This window comes from Coffea arabica, chromosome 6e (assembly GCF_036785885.1).
Source record: "Coffea arabica cultivar ET-39 chromosome 6e, Coffea Arabica ET-39 HiFi, whole genome shotgun sequence".
Lineage (NCBI taxonomy): Eukaryota > Viridiplantae > Streptophyta > Magnoliopsida > Gentianales > Rubiaceae > Coffea > Coffea arabica.
The window spans coordinates 13,882,167-13,903,319 of NC_092321.1; the positions used below are offsets into that span (position 1 = coordinate 13,882,167).

Consider the following 21,153-nt stretch of genomic DNA (forward strand, 5'->3'; position numbering starts at 1 on the left):
AGCAGATTGAGCTCACAAAAACAAAAGAAATGGTTTTGTGAATTGCAATTTAACAATTCACAAAAATATATTTTAGGTACCAAAAGGGGTATGACTGTAGTTGACGGTCTAAAAGAAAAACATTTGAAGGTGATATTCAAAAGAAAATGTATCTAGGAAAGAAGAAAATTTTCATTATTTTATTTTTTTGATTCTATTAGTATAGATTTTTATCATTCCTCTTGAATATCATATCTTCAAGTTAAAATTATCATTGAATAATGAAACAAGTGTTTTTGAAGCTTTAAATTGTATTGACTTTAATCATTTAAATTTTAAAACACTCTATTATCGCTGAGGGATAGAAATTGAGAGAATGGACTATACAACTTTCCTAATTTTTATAGGGAAAAAAAAAGGAGGTTTTCATAATTTGTTGTTCTGGCAACGAGAACAGATGATTCTCAACTTTTGGACCCAACTCAAAAGAAAAAGAGGAGCAAGTTGGAACGTGAAGATCAATTTCTTGCATCTTTGGAGGCGGTAGCCTGGTAGGATGATTGAGACGGAAAGGAAACGGAAAGAAAAGAAGAGAGAAAACAAAAAATATCCCACGGACTTGATGGTTGATACTTCATTCGTCTAGTCCCTTTACAATCTTGGCTTCGGCAAAAGTTACTCTTTCCCCTTCTGTTTTTCCCCACATAGTTCCCATATGAAACTAATTGGCACATTATATCTCTCTCAATCTCGTGGCTATATCAACTGAACCTGGAATACCATGGCTTGGTCAAGCACGAGTCTTAGCTGAAATTGGCTTTTTTATCCTATTCATAGATATAGGGCTGAAATTGGCTTTATCATCAATGTTCATCTCCTTTTAAGCACAAAAGCAAATACTAGGAGTTACTTACTATAGCTCAAAGAATTCGGCTAGTTTTTTTTTTTATTTTATAAGTAGAAGATTTTGAATTCAAAATTTACAAGAAAGCGTTTAAAGAAAGATTAGAGGCCCTCCCAAATAAAAGAGGATTAAAGTGGAGTCATGAGATTAAAATATTTTCTTCACGGTTTGATGTATTCCTCTAGAAGGCGTGGAATGTCATCATCCGCTTTTTGAATTGAAAGAAGACTCAAAATCCGAATATTTGTCAGCGAGAAATGGACCCATGTTATTTTCTGGATTTGGTAGAAAAAGAGGCTCAATTTTTATTGATTATTTTTCATATTGTAAAGCTAAAATTTATCTGCAAATGAGTCAACCAAACGATTTTTTATTTATTTTGGTTACTTAATCACTCATTGTAATTATGAGAATAATCATAATCAAAACATATTAGTCAAAACAAATAGGCCAATCTAATTTATTGGAGGTATCAAATGACTATAATTTGTTTCTAGAAATTTCAAAAGGTTTTGGTACTTTCCATAGTGTTTTAACTTTTTTTTACGATGACTCGAGTCCTCAATTTATTAATTACAGTTACAGGGCAAATAACTTACAATCCAAACACACTCAGTGTTTTATCAATCAAACTATGGCCCCGTTTGGAAGGTGAGTTTTTTGGGTGTTTGTCTAAAACTTAACTTACTGTAGAAATTTTTAAAAATATTTTTGAAGTATGTTTTTTTTTTAATATTTTGAAGTTTATAATTTAAAAATTTTGAAAAATTTTTTAAGGTTACTGTAACTAAAGTTTTTAAAAAACTTATAGCAGACAAACTTGACAAAAAAAGCAGCCAATGCATATCTGTACTTTGTTGTCATAATGCTATAACTTGGAAATGAGAAATATAAAAATCTTTAAGGGTCAAGAAATGATTTGTGATATATGAATCGAAGTAAATTAAGGTCACAAAAATAAAGCAAATGTCTACAAAAGTGCAAATCCTTCATTCATTTTATTTTTTTCGTCCTACTACTAGTTTATTCACAAGTTTTATCGTCCTACTAATTGTTTATTCACAAGGTTTCTATTTTATTCACAAAAGAGGTTTTATTGGGATATAAAAAGAGGTTTTTTGAAAATGTTAAAATATGGCCCCCTATACTATAAACTTCTTTGCACCAAAAACTTTCCCCGCCATCCATCATATTAAATCAAAAATCAAAATTCCCACAAACCCTTCCACACTTCCACTTCTCACTGCCCTCCGCTCTCGTCTGTTCAGCCATGGAAGACGACGATCAGAAGGTCCTAGATCTAATCAAAGAACTGGTCCACCGCTTACTCTACACCTCCCAGCACCCAATCCCCTCCCCGTCCGCCTCCTCAAACCCTAATTCCTCCTCCTCCTCCCCCACTACCCATCAATATCAGCAAGCTCTCCGGTATGCCCTTCGCATTCTCTCGAGTCGGATGACCCCATCAATTGCCCCCGACGATGCCGCAATGGCCGAGTCCATTAAACGCCGCCTCGCCACCCAAGGTAAATCCTCCGAAGCCCTTACTTTTACGGATCTTTACTCCAAGTTTTCATCCAAAACGGGCCCCGGAAGCGTGAAAAATAAATGGGGTGTGCTTTATTTGCTAAAAACTATCTCTGATGATCGGAAATTGCTGAAAAATCAGTCCATTTCTAGGGTTTCTAATGGATTCTTCGACCCCGCCTCGGTCGGCGGATTGCCGGCATTGTTTGATAGTGAGTTGAGCGACAGAGTTAGTGTTGTTAATGAACATTACAAGAATTTGAGTGATTTGGATGACAAGCATTTTTCGCATAATTTGGGGGGTTCTAGTGATAATTTGAAAAAATTGAGGGGTTTGAATAGTTTTGGGAAGGTGGAGAAGAAATGGGGTGATTGTGGTTTCAATGAGAATTTTGAGAAATTGAGGGTTTCAGGGGAGGGTTCGAGGGGTTTCAAGGGTAGGGAGAATGTGGGCAAGGGTTGGAGTGGAGGGGTTTTAATGGTTTCGAAGGACCCGGAAAATATTCGTCATTTGGCGTATAAGGAGTTTGCAGCATTGTTAAGGGAAGAGAATGAGGTTTCAGAGGAGGCCTTGGTGAGGGATGTGTTGTATGCTTGCCAAGGGATTGATGGGAACTATGTGAAGTTTGATGAGAAAGCTGATGGTTATATGTTGCCTGAGTTAGTGAAGGTCTCAAGAGCAACTCATGTTATGGTTCGGAAGCTTTGTGAGCTTGGATGGTTGTTTAGGAAAGTGAAGGGTTATATTTCAGAAAGTATGGAGAGGTTTCCAGCTGAGGATGTAGGGACTGTTGGGCAAGCATTTTGTGCCGCCTTGCAGGATGAGCTGTCAGAATACTATAAGTTGCTTGCAGTTCTTGAAGGTCAGGCAATGAACCCGATTCCACTGGTTTCGGAGAGTGTAACTTCGGGGAATTATCTTTCATTAAGGAGATTGTCAGTTTGGTTTGCTGAGCCAATGGTAAAGATGAGATTAATGGCAGTTTTGGTTGATAGTTGTAAGACTTTGAAAGGTGGGGCTATGGCGGGGGCAATTCACATGCAAGCCCAACATGGTGATCCACTTGTGAAACAGTTCATGAAAAGATTACTCCGACGGGTGTGTTCCCCTCTTTTTGAAATGGTTAGGAGTTGGGTTCTAGAAGGAGAGCTTGAAGATATTTTTGCTGAATTCTTTGTTTTAAGTCAACCAGTTAAAGCCGAGTCGCTCTGGAGGGAAGGTTACAGTCTGCATTCTGCAATGCTTCCTTCTTTTATTTCATCTTCTCTGGCTCAGCGGATTTTAAGGACGGGGAAGTCAATTAATTTCCTTAGAGTTTGTTGTGAGGATCGTGGTTGGGCTGATGCAGCAGCAGAAGCTGCTAATGCTGCTGGGACTACCACAGGGAGAGGTAATCTTGGTTATGGTGAAACTGATGCACTTGAATCTCTAGTTGCGGAAGCTGCCAAGAGGATTGATAAGCATTTGTTGGATGTTATGTACAATAGATACAAATTCAAGGAACATTGCCTCGCAATTAAACGCTATTTGCTCCTTGGGCAGGGTGATTTTGTACAGTATCTTATGGATATTGTCGGTCCGGAACTGTCTGAACCTGCTAATACAATCAGTTCATTCAAGCTTGCAGGACTACTGGAAAGTGCAATCAGGTCATCTAATGCACAGTATGATGATCCTGATGTACTGGACAGGTTGAGGGTTAAGATGATGCCACATAACACTGGGGACAGAGGCTGGGATGTATTTTCACTGGAATATGATGCCAGAGTTCCACTAAATACAGTTTTTACTGAATCCGTTATGGCTAGATATCTGAGGATATTCAACTTTTTATGGAAGCTGAGGAGAGTAGAGCATGCTCTTATTGGTGCTTGGAAAACCATGAAACCAAACTGTGTTACTTCTCGTTTCCTTGATAAGCTCCCAAATGCTGTTAAGTTGCAGTTGGTTCTGACATCAAGGAGATGCCAAGTTCTTTGGGATGAGATGAATCATTTTGTCGCAAATTTGCAATATTACATCATGTTTGAGGTCTTGGAAATTTCATGGTCCAATTTCTTGAAAGAGATGGAGATAGCGAAAGATCTTGATGATCTACTTCTGGCACATGAGAAGTATCTTTGTTCAATTGTGGAGAAGTCTCTCCTTGGAGAGAGGTCACAAACTCTGAATACAACTCTTTTTGTTTTGTTTGATCTAATATTGCGGTTCCGCAGTCATGCAGATCGATTATATGAAGGTATTCATGAGTTGCAATCGAGGTACTGTCCTTATCTTTCCATTTATAGTGAATTTTTCTGAAGTTCAATTATTGGTTCTTTTTCTTTGGCTCATTTAACATGTTTGTTACATTTTTCAGAAGCACAGAAACTTCCCTGTCTTCACGTGATAAAACAAAATCTCGGGCCAACAAAAATGACAAATTATCTGAACCTGGGTTGTGGCTTGGTGAAGGCAGGAAGGCTCTAACACAGCGTGCTGGAGAGTTCCTTCGAAATATTGGGAAGGATTTAGATGCAATTGCAAACGAATATACCTCTGTGTTTGACGGGTTCATTTCTCAATTGCCGGTGCAGCAACACATAGACTTGAAGTTCCTCATGTTCCGACTGGATTTCACTGAATTTTATAGTCATCTGCAGTCCAAAACTGGCGCAAAGCTACTACCTTAGCACCCCTGTTAAACAACATTTTACTTTCTAAAGTGTGTAAGATGTATGCTTTCTTTAGTAGTTGCACATCATGTGTGCTTGTAGATAGTCTCTTGGCTGTTGTAGAACAGGCCCTACATTCTGTACATAATTATTTGCTTTCAGGTAATAGTTTACTCTCTCTCTTTCTCTCTCTCTCTCTTTCTCGTTTGCTTACTCTGTTGCTTGTTCGTGGTTTTCTTTCTTTCAGAAGGCATTCTTAAGTTCTTGAGCAGGTGTGTAGCTGCTCTTGGCTGTTGTACTTGAGCTGAAGGTATTCTGCTCTGACTGTCACCAATGTAGAACATAGTGTTCCACGTTTGATTGTTATGTTTCATTTTAGTTTTTCTTCTTTTCATACGGTCAATTTTTGAGCTTGTAAGTCTCTGTAACATAGTTTTCGTTTGGTATGGTAATTAGTAAAGGCGCTGGTAGGTTTATTGCCTTCATGTTTCCATGACTTGTTGGTGATATAATGGTTCCTGTATCGCTTAATGAATTTATTGGTAGCAGTGTGTGGAACTGTATTTGATTATATCTTTGTTTTTTTCTGATGTTGTCAACAGAGAATTTCTTGTGGCCCTTTAAAATCTTGTTGTCTTGTATAAAGTACCCGGCATGGATTGTGCTTTCCAATAGGGAATGCTAAACCATGCTTTATAATGAATTCTGCTATATGTTGATTAGTGGACCATTTATTTCTTTTGCTGTTTTAATGCAAATTTGCACGCAATGTGCATCATAACTAAATAGATATATTGTGCATTGAGGAGATTGGTTTGTTGTGACTTGTGAGAACTTGGTCTTTCTTCCTTTGCTTCTATTACTTTTATTACCTATTTCTAGTTGACATTCCCCTGTTGCAAGCTGACATTCAACTGAATCAGAATTAATGGGTCTATACTCCCATTCTAGACGTCCTTAGATTTAAAACATCTTCTATGTAGATCGCTTTGGTGTTTTTTTTTTTGTTTGGTTGGGTTCATCTCAGATTTCAACCACCTATGGTTGGTCCATTGAAATATGTATTACCTTCGGACAGTTTGAAGCTTTTGACAAATTTTGGCTACTTTTTATGTATCGGTTGATAAATGAGTGAATCTGAATAATATGCCAGTGTATGTCTTAATGTATTATTATATGACAAAAAAAATCAATGCTTGTGGCTACAGTTGGATGTAGGTTTTTGAACCTTTTATTCTAATTCTCTTCTTTTTTGATCTCAAGGTTCTGGAAGATCATTTCTCTTTTTGGTTGTCAGGGTTAGGAACAGTGTGTTGCACCATATCTTAGCCTCTTTTATTGCTGTTGTTGACAGTTCTTTTTCCATGTATTGTTTGGGAGTTTGAGTCTGATTAATGGAGAACAGCAGAGTTTTGCACCCTTTTAACGTGCAAGTCTGTACATACCTTTGTCTGACTCGGCAGCATTGTGGAGTTCCAAAATGTTAGGATTTGTACTTTGCATTGTTAGATTTTTGGAATTTGTTAATATCGAAGTGTTTAATGGTTCCTTATGAGGGGCTTTCTAGTTATGTTGTAGTGATGAATGAGATTAAAAAGCGTTGGGTTCAGAGTAGCTTCTGATGGAATATCAACGGAACTAACAATTGCCTATTCAATGTATCGAAGTTCCATAGAAAGGAAATTGCAGTTGAGGATGAATTATGTGTGTGTGTGAGCTTTTAGTTTCAGGTGCTGGATTATTTACTTACGGAATATCTTAATTTGTGTTGAAATATTTTAATCATGTCAAAGATTGTCTAAATTGGTGCTCGCAAGTGGTAAGCATTAGCAAGGAACTAAATCTTCCTTTTCGATAATGTATCAAACTTGTTATGGGGAAATCTGTTGTGTTGTTTGAAATTGAAATTTGAGTTGTTCTAGGGCGTCAAGTTAATCCCCCATCAAAGGGCTGCCCAATGACTTCTGTATCAGCAACTGTTCTGCTACTCGATTTACTTTTTGCCAATGCTACTGCTTAACACGCAGCCCCTTCAAGCCTGCATGGAAAACAAACCAGATGCAATTCCAGTTATACCAAAAAAAAAGAGGTCTATACCAAAACATGAGCAATTGGAAAGAAAATTTAAGCAGGGCTTGTGTTAAGAACTAGACAAAAAACTAGTGAAAGTTTGTTACCAAGTTATCAACAATTTCATAAACTCTTAAGCACAGAATTTAAATACTTTGTTTTCTTGATCTCTACGAAATTCATGTATAATTCCTATCAAAACAAAGGAAGCAAATATACAAATAATACCTGTGCATCTACAAGTCATTGAGGAAACAGATTTCCCGCATGGCTAAGCAGAATTTGCAGCAAGCGTGCGATCTCTCCCACAGAATTGAGTTTGTTACTCGCCCAACGTATACTTCTTTCCTGTGAATGGTATGAACTTATTTTCTTCAGCACTAGTTGCATTCTTTTTGTTATCTAGTTCTTCAGAGATCCTCCTTGATTTACTTGGCTGATTACCGACTTCTTCAGGACCAAACACTAGCTTTCCAGCACGCTTTCTGGATAAGGGTTGTGCTTCAGATGCCATTCTATTGCTAGATTCTTTAACTGGCAGTTGGGAAGAGGGAGGAGTAGAAGAAGCTGCACGAGGCACAATACTTGCAGGTTGCTCATCTAATCTTCTGGCAGCACCCACAAACGGCTTGAACTTAGGCTGTTGATCATCATCTTGAGCTGATGTTTGTTTTCCTTGAACCTTTCGGGGATCAGCGTCCATGGCAGCACGCACAACTGATGATGGAGGTTGCTTTTCTGGCTCTTTGTAGTCTAAAGGAGGTGCAAAATCAACCTCACAATCTGTCTCAAAAAGTGAAATAGCATTCGAAGGGTTTGTTTCCAATATGTCAATGTAATACCGGTTATACTGATGAGTGATCATGATGGTATCTCCAGCAGTCACACATGCAAAATCTTTCAGTGCTGTTTCAAGGATTTCTTTAGGATCAGGTAGTTTGATAAAGTTCATCCTATGTGGTTGAATCTTCATAAAACTTCCTCTGGGAAGAGTTACATACTTCAACACCACGATTGAACCCGGATGAATTTGCCAGTTTTTCATCATCCATTCTGGCACGTAAACAAAACCCTCATCCGCACTGAACTCCAGAACCCCACAATGAGAAACTTGTTGAGAGCCACCCTCGTTATCGTCCCGCCCGCCCCTGGTGGTGGTGTTGGTGCTGGCCGCGGCGGCAGCAGTGGTAGTTGGTTTTTTAATCTCAAACACCATGGGGTATTCGATGTTGTCCATATAGACTAAGCGTTCAAGTGCTGAGGGAGGCATTACGATCCTGTTTCCATCTTCGAGATATTCCCTATCCTTGATATGAGAAACCGGAAAACAATTATAAGATTGTTCAAAGTATTCATAATCTTGATCCTGAAAATCTTCCATGGCTGGTTCCATGTTAGATAGAAGATTAAAGCTGAAGTGAATTAATGAGGTTGTTGGACTTGAACGAATCTCTTTTACAGGGTCAGGGAGACTTGCAATTGTACATGTCAGTGCGTCTCGACTGATAAGGTCCCTTTTCCAACTTTTGTTAGAATCCTTTGTTTCCTTTTTCACTTCGGTTTTAGTTTGACGATTTTTTCTGATCTTAAATAGGTGGAACTTAGCTCATTCATCTAAATTCTCCAGTCTCCCAACTAGTTATATTAAATTTGTCCAAACATCAGAACAGTTGTATTTTTATAAATTTTTGCCCATTTTTTATGAAAGGTTTGACTAATATATAGCACATTTGTGAATGCATACTGTCTCATGGTAAATTACATGCAATTTAGATACTCGTTAAACAAAAAAAAAAAAAAAAAAACCCTTTAATCGTTTAATCATAGTTTTTCAAGATTTTCCCTTCCGAATTTGGAAATAGTTTTCCGTAAAGGAGACTTCAAAACACCGTATTGAGCAGAGATTTTAACCCACCAGTGTCACAGATGGCGTCCGGAGTAGCTAGCGAGGTCTCAGCGTGATTTTGGGAGCGCTTATCCAAGGGGTACCAGCAATTGCAAACCTCCACAATGCGTTGACATGTTCTGGCAAAGCATAATCTATTCCAACTCTTGGACCAACAAGTACATGCTCTGGCCGTGGTCCCTCTAGGAGCTCTAAACCACCTGAGTTACATCCTAGTCTATGTTAGAATCTGTTTAAGAACATCCTAGTCTAGGAAGTATAAATGTATAATACTCCCCATAAAAGTTTCACCAGATTTGAGCTTTATCAGTGATGAAAAATAGGAAGAAAGAAAGAAAAATTGGAAGCTTACCAGGAGTATATAGGGAATGGTTAGACCAATCTGTTGAAATTCCTAATGCTTGACCAACCTTGAGAAACAAATGAGAAGTGTCAATCGGAATAAGGTTGTTGAAGTTGGCATAGTTTAGCGGAAGACATATATTGTCTTAATGAGAATCAGCTTGCTGAATGCAACCTCAGATGTTTCTACAGCTAACAGCTGCAACACATTTCTTTTAATGTCCTGTTGCTTAATACCCCAATATGATTGTCGTTTCCGTTGTTTTTTTTTTCCTTGGGGATTCTTTAAACATCTTGTTTTTCAATTCTAGATTAGCACTAAATAATGATACATAAAAAAATTCAGTCTAGATTTTTCTGCTAATAGACTTGTAGAACAATATAGTAGTTTAATCCACACCTCTTCCAGTAAAAGTCGCTAAACTATATTGCCGCACAATAATAATGTTAAAAGTTCCAAGCAGAGGATAGATGCTAGAATGTTCATACAAGAGGAGGAAGAAGAAGTTATAGATCACCTTTCCTGGCCCTGTAAGAAGAACAGGCTTCTCAGTGACTATACCTCGACGTTGTTGAATGGTTTTCAGCCCTGAGTTATAATTAAAAGAATTTTGGCATAAGATCTCAGCCATGATAGCTTTTATGATGTTAAGGATATTCATCCAGGAAAAAAGTGGTAGACAATAAATTTTCACCAGAAAAGTTCCTCGTTAGTATCATGATAAAGCAGCAAACATCAAAATTTTTATTTCTTTTCTCCACGTTATTTGGATAACATGTGAATCACTACTTTTTTGGTTACCAAAAAGCATTTCCCTAAGACAAAATCTGAATGAATTCTTCATCAAAAGTCTTCTGCCTAGTTCACATTTGGAGCTTTCAATATTTATTTCACATTTATCTCATCCAAATGCAACAGAAGTGCCTTGGAGTTGGCATTTTGCTTCAGCATAATCCAATATGTTCTACTAATGACTGCTTGAGGTTATAGCTGTCACATGGTATTCCAAGAAAACTTGCTACACTACCATTATAAATTAAATGCAAAATACAAAACAAAGAAACTATAGCAAGAATCGACAAAAGAAAATGCCAATTCAACTTCAGAATTCCAAAATGGTATTACCACTGATTGGGGCACAAGAACGAATTAGCACAGCTGCTCCTGCTCCTTCTCTGTCCGCGACAATATTGAGCATGGTGTGGAGACCATAGCAAAGGTAAACATATGCATGTCCACCAGGTCCAAACTATATTAACCACAAAGAGAAGATATTTACAGCAAAGAAGCCACAGTAAAATATGATAATGGATTCAATCTTATATTTCAGGATATGTTAGCACTAAACGAACAAGGAATAAACCTTAGAGTTAGGCATTTTCCCTAGTAATATCTTCAATTTATTGTATTTCTGAAGTTAAAGAGATCAAGTTGGCTAGGAACTGAGAAAGAATAAGGCCTATCTTGCAAGGTCCCTAATTTAATTGGAAGAATAGGTCATCTGAAAACTGCTAATACATCTGCTAGACTTAAAATTATAGTCTCAAAAGTAGCTTAAAATTGGATAAGTTTTCATGATTGCATCTGATCCACAAGCCAATGCAAACTATTAAGTACACAAAACAAGTCTTATTACCTTGTCATGGCATTATTTGTTAAGACAATACAAGATAACCAAGAACCAGAAATTGAATCTTTAGCCAACACAAACACCTACACACAAAGACATTTTATATGGTCCAAAATCAGAAGCTCTGCTCTTCTGGTATGCAGGTCTACTTAATAAATTATGATTATCACCCTTCTGGACCTCCATCCACATGCATCCATCTTTTTTGTTCTCTTTCATTGCACTTAAATGCCGAGAGGATACTAGCAGGCAAGGATGGCTTAATCCTTAGGCAGTTACATTAAAGGGGAAATGGACAGTTGGAAACATACCCTTCCTGGTATTATTGTAATTGCACAATCCTTATAAGGAATGAGATCTGAAACCTCAAAAAGAAAAGATGATGACATGATATTAGGTCAGGAATTTTGTGTTCATTATTCCCCCAACTGATTCAGCATCTGAAAACATGAAGCAACGGTCACATGGTACTCATAATTAACATATTTTCGTAATTTGCAACTGATCACAATCTAGGCATTTGGAAAGTACAGTGGTATAAAGTTTTGCATCCACCTTGTATTAGGGGTTGGAAATCGTTCATTCTTATGTAATTGCTTACATCTTAGTTATCTCAGTTTTACTTCAAGGCTGCTTTTTCAGGGAACAAGCTTAGTTCAGCCTAAAACTAACTGCTCACTATCGTGTCATTTTACAAAGTAAATAACCGGCTATCCAATTATGCTTCTGTAGTACTATAAGTAAACACAGACCATTTTACAATTACCACATGGAGCAATCAAAGAAGCAGAAAATTATGACTGTTAATGATTCATTATTACAGATTCTTTATTTTAATGATGGGGAGCGAAGGCCAAATGTATTAGTAAGACTGCAGATAGTCGTTTCATCCTATAAAAGTTATCTAAAATCAGGCACGATTAACATGCTCCATTCATTTGCACAAGTAACAGGTAAAGCAGATAGCACTTAAATGGCTATAACAATAAACTTACAACTGGTGCTGTTCTTGCTGTCATGCCAAATCGACCGTGGCAAGCTGAATCATTTGGCCTATAAGCTTCCACCTATAAATCAAGTCCAAAAAAAAAAGTGTTAAGGCATCCCGTTCTAAGATTGCAGGAATACAAAAATAGATATAGTAATTCACCTCAGTTATCTGAAGAACAACATCGTCTCTTCTGAGGTACTTTCCAAGCAAAAGTGGGGCAAGATCAAGGGCATCAATTTGGTAGAAATCAGGGGACAAGATTGGCCATTTCTCAAAGAATGTAGACAACGAAGAACTGGGATTTAAATCATTATCATCATCATCATCTCGAAAGTCAGATTCTGGGATTGTTGAACTGGGGTTAGCCCTGGGATTGACTTTTGCTATCGTCTTAAATTTTCTTTTTATGATACTGGTGGCGGTGGTGGTTTTCTGGGTGCTTTTCTTGATGGGTTTAGTGAGTTTTTTGGGAATTAGAGTATCCTTCATCGAATTGATCGATGAAGAAAATGGAAATTTGGACTGGAGAGAACTTGTGGGACGTATCAGACAACGAGAGAAGACTTTTGATTGCAAGAATAACATAGAAAATAGTGGACTTTGATAGTTTGACCCTGCAGCGTTTTGGCTAATTTGGCGGGTGTTTGTTGACGACTTGATGTGGTTGCTGTCAATGCAGTAGGAAAGGAATCAGACTGCTGCTTGGAGTTCAATAAAAAATTTTTTTTTTTGGGTTCTTCCAAAAGGATTTACTTAGAACAGCACCTTTTATTGTTTCAGTTTTTTAATTTAAATCTGACTATTCTTATACTACCTCATTAACTACAAATGCAATTATTCCAAATAGCAATAGATTTTTCTCAAGTGAGTATATGTATGGAATGGCTACTATTTGTCAAAAATAATTACTTGGATCACAAATATATTTTTAATTTTTTTTTATCTTTCTGATTCTTTTTTATTTCATATATATGATATCAGAAAACACTAATATAATAATTACTCTAAATCCTTCTTTGAATAATCTTTTAATCGAATAATTTTGGTCCACATATTATCAATTGTACACTATAATTGAAAATCAGGCCTTGTTTGGATTGCCGGTTTCCGTCGAAAAATTACGTCGTTTTCCGTTATCACATTTCCCTATTACCTTTTTCCCTCACATACATCAAATCGCTACAGTAATTTTTTCATGAAAAATCACGGAAAATGCAATCCAAACACAACCTTTATTTTCTTTTTGTTTGTTTGATAAATTCATCTACTCTCATCCTACCTTATATTTAGTAAAGTAAAATCAATATAAATATTGACTAACAAAATTAACTTATTTTCAGACTATTATAATTCATCGAGTGCAGATCATTTTGCTTGAACTGAATAGTAATCTACTTAAATTTGATATTATTTTTTTTAATGAGTTTAAAATGTTATTTAATCTTTATCTATGGAAGTTCTATAATAAACTATATTTACCAATTGAATTCAACTATTTTTTTTATTTATTATCTTCTTGTAATTCATTTGGTAGTTGTGGAACAAAATTGAAAACTTGTTTGGGCTAAAGTTCAAATAAAGGAAAAATTAAGGGAAAAGGAGTGAAAAGTAGTGTAAGTTACCGCGGTGGCCTATTTCTTCTAGACCCTTCTATTTCTGAATAATTTTTGCAACCCAAATTAGGGTTTCCATTTTTCTATTCTAGACCCTTCTTCTTGCTCCTTCCACCTCCGGAACCCTCCGGACTCTCACTTCTTTTTTTAAATCTCCCTTTTGCACAGATTTTCACCTACAAACACGCACCAGAAACACTGAAGAACGAAGAACACGAAAAATATAAACTCCTAAATTTCCACCTGAAACAATGGCGAGAATGGGCGAAGGAGACAAGAGATGGATCGTCGAAGACCGCCCCGACGGCACTAACGTCCACAATTGGCATTGGGCCGAGACAGATTGTCTTGAATGGTCCCGCAATTTCTTCAAGAAAACCCTCTCCGATCAATCCCTATTAAATGGCGAAGGCAATCTCTTCATTAAGATAAACAAGGTCGATAAACTCGACGGCGAAGCCTACGTCAATATCCGTAAGGGGAAAATCATCCCTGGGTACGAATTGAGCCTCGTAGTTTCATGGGAAGGTGAAGCCAAAGATTCCGATGGTAATTCAGTGCTTAAATCCGAGGGGACCGTAGAGATACCTTATATTTCCGATGAGAACGCCGACGAAGATCCGGAGCTTAGAGTTACGGTGAAGGACGATGGGCCAATCTGCAAAAGATTAAAGGAGGCCTTCTTAGCTAAAGGGAAACCGTTTGTGCTGGAGCAAGTTAGGGCTTACGTCAGTGCAATGGCGAATGGTGGGCCCGCGAAAGAGGAGCTGGAGGTGAAGAAAGTGGCAAAGAAGACTGCTTCTGCTGGTAGTGGTGATGAGAAGGCAGTGGCGGCTGCTGCTCCGGTGGTGGAGAAGATGGAGGTGGTGAAGAAGGAGAAGAAGAAAGAAGGGTTTAAGACGATTACAATGACAGAGAAGTTTAGTTGTGGGGCGAGGTATTTGTTTGAGATATTGATGGATGAGAATAGGTGGAAGGGTTTTACGCAGAGTAATGCTAGGATTAGTAAGGAGGTGAATGGGGAGTTTAGCATATTTAATGGGTCGGTGACTGGGACTAATGTGGAGTTACAAGAGGGCAAGCTAATTGTGCAGAAGTGGCGGTTCGGTAGCTGGCCTGATGGCATTCACTCAATGGTAAAGATTTTAACTTTTCTCAGTATGATGATTTAATTTGTTCTTGTTTTATATTCTTTGTGTATACATGGATGCTTTTGTGCAGCTTATTTTCGATTAATCTTTTGTTTTATTCCATTTAGCAAGTAGCATGCTAGAACTGGTTAGTGGAAGAATTTGTTCAAGCAGAATTTGTTTGGTAGTTCTCCACCAAGGGAAATTTACCGTTGTTGGTAATGAATTTAATACTGAAAATGTGCTTCAGGTGGAGTCAACCGCATGTATGTTAACATTAATGTCTGTCGCATTGTGATTGGTGCTTGTTCGACTGCTGCAGAGGATTAATATGCTTGTTTACTTGTTGCTGTGGATAAACTAAATCTCGGCAATGATTGCTGCTAGTTAAATTTATTAGCTACAGTCCACTCGTGTATTTTGATTGATTTCTTGAGCAGCATTTCAGCTAATTATTAGATTTTTATTGTGTGCTTTGGAGCTTTGTAATACAACTTCTGTGTTACGGTAGTTTTTCCTGCCTTTGGATTATAAACGTTGTACATGCTGCCTGCTTTCTAAGAATTAATGCACCACGGAGATGTACATTGATGTTCTTATTAACAGCTTGAAGAACTTATATTATTTGTCATTTTTTGCATGTTTGATTGATAATTTGATATCATCACTGCTGAGCAGCATGCAGTGTTTGACTTTGTTGGCAAATTCAAGTTACATGTGTTATGGAATTTTCTCCCCTTTGGATTATAAACGTTCTGCTAAAAATAATATATGCTGCAGGTGCGACTAACCTTTGATGAGCCTGAACCTGGGATTACAATTGTCAAGCTCATACATAGTGATGTTCCAGAGGAAGACAGGTTGGTGCCATCTCTAACTGCTTTAGAATATATTGCCTTACCTTCAGCTAGCTGTATATTTCCTCACTGCACCACCCCATCCCCCTAGAAAGAAAAAGACTTGGCAAGAACAAGGTTAAATTCTAATTTGCGCCTCCACAATTTGGCCAAGCTTACCCTAAGGTCTGGAAAGCCATGATCATTGTCTTGTCCAGAAAAGATGTCCACATGTTGAAATCACGTCTGAAATAACTACATTAGTTGAAAATTGATTGTACAGAAGGAAACACTCCCACTGGAAAATGGCTTGAATCCTGTCTCTCCCCTACCCATCTTCATGTCATCCAACCCCTTATTTCCTCTCCAGAGTTTCCGTAAAGCCACTTATGCCCGCTGTGACTATTTTGCCCTCTTATGCATAACATTCCCTGTTGGCTGTTTCTCCAAATCGCCTACCTACAACTCACCTTATCGCCTTCCTTTAAACCAGCACCACCTTTCCTTTTCCCTCCCACTTGTTTGTGTCATAGGTCGTGCTCAGCAACCAGCACCAAGCATAAATCCTGGTGTCCCTTGCCTTGTGTCCTCACAACCTGCACCAAGGCCCTTGTCATCTTTTCCCAACCTACCCCTTAGCTCAAACTCCTTGCTTTTAGTTTTCAAGTGGACTCATTTCTGTTTGTTGCGGAGATAGCAGGATTAGGCAAGGTTTTGATTGGTTGAACTTTTCCATGTCTTTGGTTAATTCCCTGCTCTTGAAATCTACAATTTTTAACTGTTTAAATATGTTATAAAGTTAATTTCAGAACTTTCTGTTATTTTTTTTGGTTTTCTCATTCTGGGAACTGCAAATATCACAATAAGGGTTCATATGTTTTGAGGTTTTCTCAAAGCTTTAAATAACTGATTGTAGTTTAGCCATCTCAAGTGGTGTGCAAATAATCAACTGCAGATAAACAGTTACTGAATTTTATTTTTTGTACACTCCCCCCCCCCCCTCTCTAATTGAAGCTACTTGATTCTGCAGATATGGAAACGCAACTGTGGTGGAGAATACGGAGAGGGGATGGAGGGATCTTATTTTCCACAAAATACGAGCAGTTTTTGGTTTTGGAATATGATTTTCTTCTTGGAGTTAGTTAATGAATCCGGCCAAGCGTAGAATTTTGTCATTTTGGGTTCCATTAGACTGAGATATGGATTGAATATGACTATTATGGTAAAAATGTACCCAATTTTATGGGTGCAGCTACCATCATATTTACGGTGACCTCTGGCTGTGCCAGACCCAATAGCCTGTGCTGCCAAGTAACTAATTGTGAACTGTGTCTTGATTGGAATGAAGGATATAATGTTCTTTGTTCTCTCTTCTCTATTGGCGCAGCATCGAAATTGCTAGTCATGTCTTTCTTCTGCTCTTTTGGCTCTTGGTGGGTGTCGCATGCCAAATTGAAGTTTATTTCTACAGTGTATTTTCGATATCGCAAGTTGTACTAAACTGAATTATCTCTTTGAGGCTGCACAAGGAAAGCCGATGGCAACACAATCAAATGGTTAAGGGAAAAAAAAGCGTAAAATAAAAATAGGCGATGGACTGGATGCTCTGAAAAAATGAAATTAATCATTGAAATGGCTTTCAAAAGGGTTCAATTTCTGTACAAGAAAAAGGTGGAACCTGTACATTCTTGAACTTGGTTTAAAGCCCATGGACTTTGCTAGGCCCGAAATAAAGAATGACCCGAGTTTATGTAGGAAAGGAAAATTTTTTCGTCGCCTGAGAGATTCGAACTCTCGCGGGGAAACCCCATGTACTTAGCAGGCACACGCCTTAACCACTCGGCCAAAGCGACGATTTTGTTATGAGGGCTTGATATGAAAGCTTATAATACAGCCAGAGGAGGCAACATGAATCCCAAGACTTCCTGCCTGTGTTTATGTCTCATTGACAATTCATTATAACAAGTTCATTCTTGTTTCTTACCTGAAACCCAGGATTTCTTGCTTGTATTTATGTCTTATTTGACAATAATGAATACATATTCAATTTACATGTTTTTGAGAGAACTTGATTCGAAAGAAAAAGGTATAAGATATAGGGGATTTTACATAAGAGAGAAAAATTCAAGCAGGAAATTCTTCTTCAGTATCTTCCCCCCTGTCGCGTTTTTAGAAGAAGACACTTTTACTGTACATCACAGAATAAGGTGGGGTGTTGCAATTTACCATAACTAAGTTTATAGAAGATAAATCTGTTGACAAAATGAAGAAGTGGGAGGGAAGCGATCTACATCCTACGTTGAGCTTGAAACTACATGTATTCTCATGCTTAAAATTCTACACAAAGTTCTGGATCATTTGTCTCACTTCTTCAATAACAAGCCAAGCTTTGTGTCCTCCGATCACTTGTGCTTTCATCTCACCATCTTTCCATAGCTGCAGGAAAACACAAGACACAAAATCAAGTGAAATCACATCAAGTTTTTAATTTGGTTATTGGTCAATCTGGTTAGAAAGAAATTCATGCTTAGAAGAGAATCACGGCTACCGAGCTCACCTGTATCGTTGGCATTTTCTGAGACAAAAGACATCACAGGAAACATCAGTAAATAAATTAAACAGATGAATGAAAACCACAAAATTAATGCAAGAATAAAAATGATCAGATTAATTCAACATACTGTTATGTTTCCGCGCTTTACTAAGGCCTGGGGCACTTTGTTCACATCGACACAGAAGAACCTAAGCCTGTCATGAGAAGTAAGCGTCAGATTTGAAACCATCTTAAAGGGCTTCTAAGTATGTGATCCAGCTACTCATACATTCACATTTGCTAAAGCTCCATTGATCCATACGATTACTTGAACTATTCTCTGCTTTAAGCTCCATGGATCCTCTATAGCTATAAGAAGTGGCTTTAGAAAGTACAATTTACAACGCCTACAGACTCTTGTTCTTGAACGCAGGTCTCGAAAAGTACATTCTGTTCAAACATTACTGTGTGAGAATTTGAGCTTTACAGAGGAAGTTTAACTTTGTAAATTTCCCAATTCAAAATATTTGTACCCACTAACAAAACTGTAAGGCCTAATAATGGTCATAGAAACATAACCAAGTACTTTAGAATTAGATTTCTGGTACTACAGAATTATGCAAACTGTGAAGGTTATTGTCATTAAATATCTTAAGGCATAAAAGGGCTGCTATTTGCCTGAATTCTAACTACTATGATATTTTATTCCGATTTTCCAACAAAAGGCAGAGAAATCTGGAGTTCGGATCTCTCTTCCAGAAAGTTGAGAAATCAGAATTAGATATCTTCATCACTTGTGGGATTCAAACCCTTCCTATATATTGTTCTTTCAAATTCTTCCATCAAATCCACATCCATCATAGTAGTTTTTTTGGGTAGTGTCTTCAACCCTCAATCATCTTTGTTTAATTTCTTCATTGTTATCACAATTGGAATCTTTTGCTGGCTAATTATCACAATTTAGGTGTGCCTGAGCCCCATTAGGACTCCAGCGTCCAATATTCCTTGCTGTGTTGCTCACATGGACATGTGTGGTTTAGATGAAAATTAATAGTGCTTATCATGCAAATCCATGAAAAATATATCAACAATTAGCCCAGAAGAAACACATTAGAAAATTTTAAGTTCTATTCTAAGTTGGTGATTGGCAAGGCTATTGGAAGTAGAGCATCATCATGAATCCATATCATGAATCCATACATCAAATGCAGTAAATACAAGTAATTGAGCAAAACTTACTTGGTATCATATTCAGCAGCTAATTTCTCTAGTTTTGGCTCCAAATAGATGCATTTCCGGCACCAAGAAGCCATCCTATCACCATTAACAAACAAAAACCAGTCAAAAAACTAACATGTATTATAAAATCGCAAACAACATGAAAAATGAAAAACAGAGGAAAAGATGAGAGGGATGACCAATCGATGATGATGGGTTGTGAGAGTTGTTTAGCTTCATCAAGAATCTTGTCCAACTGATCACAATCTTCAATGGGTTGCATTTCCATAGCTGCAGGCCTTGACAAGTCTGGCAAAAACCCAGCACCAACCCTGGAGTCTCTCTTTGCTACTTTCTTCCACTCATCTTTTCTTTGATCAAAGCTGAACCCATATGATTTTACTAGAACGAAGCAGCTTCCGCCACCCCACCAGTGCTGCTGATGAGGATTATGGATTTCCCTGCATAAGATGTGTGAATTTGGTGCAAAGATTGACATCTCTTTCAATATTATCTTCCTTCAAGAATGAAGTTACCAAGAAACGAAGATAAGATATTTAGGCCATTCTTTTTTCTTTTTCTTTTTGAAAAAAAAGGGCCAAAAGGGATAAATATCTTTGGAAAAAAAAATTTTGTTGGGGGGTCTGTGTGATGATTGAATTTTGGTTATTGCTTTTTTATTTGATTTTTGTTTGTTTGTAGCACAAATTAGAAAGATTATCCAAAAGCTAAGTTGGAAAGTGGGAGGTTGGCTTTTGGGGCCCCATTGGGATATGGGCCAGGGCCAGTTCATAATTAAAGCCAGGCAATATTGAGTTCCCCTAGGAGGCCTAGCCCATCTTCGCATTTTCAAATACAGCCATCAGATCAGAAATATGGTATTTGCTATATAATGGTAAATTTTCATTCTAACTATATAATTTTTTTTTCCATTTTGCTGCTACTGAGTTCTCCTAATGGTAAATGCTCATTCAACTACGTAATTTTTATTTAAAATTCAAGAGATAGAATTCAACGAGATTAGAACTATATATATATATATATATATAAGGAAAAAGTCCCAATGGCCATCTAACTCTTTTCCAGGTAAAGTTTTAGCCCTCCAACAATTAACGGTAAAGGTTTGGCCCTCGATCTAATAAAATAGCATATTTGTGGCTCTTCTGTCAAATCCAGCAATTAAAATTGACAGGAAACATCATCTCGTGAGACGCGCGACCAAATATCAAGGGTATTATAGTCTCTAAAGAAGAACACAAATTCTGCCGAATAGAAGAAGAACACAAATTCTGCCAAATTGCCACTTACTCGGGAACTCCTCGGATGGCATATATCTTGCCCAACCTCTCCCCGACAATCATCCAATCCAAGAAAAATCACTCCACCCCTCCTCCTCCTCCTTCTCATCTGCGTTTGCCCCCACCGCCTCCTAGGCAGGCCTCCTCTCTTTCTGTTCCCACCAGGCAGCAACAGTACCTCCGCCCCCACCTACTCCTCCACCACCCCACCACCTGTGCCACTGCCACTGCTGCCGTTGCTCTTGCTTCTCCTCACAATAATAAGCAGCATGACCACAGGGATGATTTCTTTGTGAACCTGGGTCTGGCCGTCAGCACTCTAAGGGAAGATGAGGTTGGTGATTATGAAGCAGTCGATGGGGTTGCTGGAGAGGGATGTGGCGGACGGCGGCGGCGGCAAGGAATTGGGACCTAGTACGCCTAATGCCAGTGGTAGCGGTTGTTGTGGGGTTTGGCAGGGAAACGAGGAGGTCCACGAATTGGGAAATGGTGGTGATGGGGTTGTGGGTATTGTGAATTA

At 37.9% G+C, this 21,153-nt stretch overlaps 5 protein-coding genes and 1 non-coding gene across 9 annotated transcripts; 2 read left to right on the top strand and 4 right to left on the bottom strand.

The window, feature by feature from the left end:
* The first annotated feature begins 2,038 nt into the window (after window positions 1-2,038).
* Window positions 2,039-6,765, top strand: LOC113694522 (gamma-tubulin complex component 3-like). 4 transcript variants are annotated; one of them, XR_003449406.2, is made up of 4 exons: window positions 2,039-4,672; window positions 4,771-5,227; window positions 5,313-5,375; window positions 6,329-6,765. XR_003449406.2 is itself a non-coding variant. In XM_027213348.2 (3 exons), the coding sequence occupies exons 1-3, from the start codon at window positions 2,365-2,367 to the stop codon at window positions 5,081-5,083; spliced, it is 2,478 nt and encodes an 825-aa protein (XP_027069149.1). In that variant the 5' UTR covers window positions 2,231-2,364; the 3' UTR covers window positions 5,084-5,257. The 4 variants fall into 4 exon arrangements, 2 of the variants coding, with proteins under 2 accessions (XP_027069148.1, XP_027069149.1); XR_003449404.2 differs by lacking the exon at window positions 6,329-6,765 and having other exon boundaries at window positions 5,313-5,851; XM_027213348.2 differs by lacking the exons at window positions 5,313-5,375; window positions 6,329-6,765 and having other exon boundaries at window positions 2,231-2,409; window positions 2,553-4,672; window positions 4,771-5,257.
* Window positions 6,766-6,885: 120 nt separating this feature from the next.
* LOC113696415 (uncharacterized) lies at window positions 6,886-8,528 on the bottom strand. Its single transcript, XM_027215836.2, has 2 exons — window positions 7,364-8,528; window positions 6,886-7,103 (listed from the first exon to the last, which is right to left on the bottom strand). Exon 1 carries the CDS (start codon window positions 8,526-8,528, stop codon window positions 7,458-7,460), a length of 1,071 nt encoding a protein of 356 aa, XP_027071637.1. The 3' UTR covers window positions 6,886-7,103; window positions 7,364-7,457.
* LOC113694525 (DNA-3-methyladenine glycosylase-like) lies at window positions 8,302-13,645 on the bottom strand. Its single transcript, XM_072055355.1, has 8 exons — window positions 13,628-13,645; window positions 12,165-12,672; window positions 12,010-12,081; window positions 10,510-10,633; window positions 9,902-9,972; window positions 9,394-9,451; window positions 9,051-9,241; window positions 8,302-8,441 (listed from the first exon to the last, which is right to left on the bottom strand). The coding sequence occupies exons 2-7, from the start codon at window positions 12,588-12,590 to the stop codon at window positions 9,078-9,080; spliced, it is 915 nt and encodes a 304-aa protein (XP_071911456.1). The 5' UTR covers window positions 12,591-12,672; window positions 13,628-13,645; the 3' UTR covers window positions 8,302-8,441; window positions 9,051-9,077.
* A 36-nt stretch (window positions 13,646-13,681) lies between these two features.
* LOC113694524 (uncharacterized) lies at window positions 13,682-16,951 on the top strand. The gene is made up of 3 exons (XM_027213349.2): window positions 13,682-14,754; window positions 15,529-15,608; window positions 16,615-16,951. Exons 1-3 carry the CDS (start codon window positions 13,870-13,872, stop codon window positions 16,706-16,708), a joined length of 1,059 nt encoding a protein of 352 aa, XP_027069150.1. The 5' UTR covers window positions 13,682-13,869; the 3' UTR covers window positions 16,709-16,951.
* A 404-nt stretch (window positions 16,952-17,355) lies between these two features.
* On the bottom strand, window positions 17,356-17,437 carry TRNAS-GCU (transfer RNA serine (anticodon GCU)). Its single transcript has one exon. It is a non-coding gene; the product is annotated as a tRNA-Ser (tRNA).
* Window positions 17,438-17,656: 219 nt separating this feature from the next.
* LOC113695121 (thioredoxin-like 3-1, chloroplastic) lies at window positions 17,657-19,976 on the bottom strand. Its single transcript, XM_027214097.2, has 5 exons — window positions 19,536-19,976; window positions 19,357-19,431; window positions 18,266-18,332; window positions 18,142-18,159; window positions 17,657-18,020 (listed from the first exon to the last, which is right to left on the bottom strand). The coding sequence occupies exons 1-5, from the start codon at window positions 19,832-19,834 to the stop codon at window positions 17,922-17,924; spliced, it is 558 nt and encodes a 185-aa protein (XP_027069898.1). The 5' UTR covers window positions 19,835-19,976; the 3' UTR covers window positions 17,657-17,921.
* Window positions 19,977-21,153: the final 1,177 nt, after the last annotated feature.

Coding starts and splice junctions, on each gene's coding strand:
- LOC113694522 (XM_027213347.2), top strand. CDS start 2,154: ATGGAAGACGACGATCAGAAGGTCCTAGATCTAATCAAAGAACTGGTC. Junction 4,673..4,770: donor ATTCATGAGTTGCAATCGAG/GTACTGTCCTTA, acceptor TACATTTTTCAG/AAGCACAGAAACTTCCCTGT.
- LOC113696415 (XM_027215836.2), bottom strand. CDS start 8,528: ATGGAACCAGCCATGGAAGATTTTCAGGATCAAGATTATGAATACTTT.
- LOC113694525 (XM_072055355.1), bottom strand. CDS start 12,590: ATGTTATTCTTGCAATCAAAAGTCTTCTCTCGTTGTCTGATACGTCCC. Junction 12,082..12,164: donor TTGTTCTTCAGATAACTGAG/GTGAATTACTAT, acceptor CTTGATTTATAG/GTGGAAGCTTATAGGCCAAA. Junction 9,973..10,509: donor TTCTTGTGCCCCAATCAGTG/GTAATACCATTT, acceptor ATTATAACTCAG/GGCTGAAAACCATTCAACAA.
- LOC113694524 (XM_027213349.2), top strand. CDS start 13,870: ATGGCGAGAATGGGCGAAGGAGACAAGAGATGGATCGTCGAAGACCGC. Junction 14,755..15,528: donor CTGATGGCATTCACTCAATG/GTAAAGATTTTA, acceptor TATATGCTGCAG/GTGCGACTAACCTTTGATGA. Junction 15,609..16,614: donor GATGTTCCAGAGGAAGACAG/GTTGGTGCCATC, acceptor TTGATTCTGCAG/ATATGGAAACGCAACTGTGG.
- LOC113695121 (XM_027214097.2), bottom strand. CDS start 19,834: ATGTCAATCTTTGCACCAAATTCACACATCTTATGCAGGGAAATCCAT. Junction 19,432..19,535: donor CAACCCATCATCATCGATTG/GTCATCCCTCTC, acceptor TAATGGTGATAG/GATGGCTTCTTGGTGCCGGA. Junction 18,333..19,356: donor GCTGCTGAATATGATACCAA/GTAAGTTTTGCT, acceptor TTCTCATGACAG/GCTTAGGTTCTTCTGTGTCG.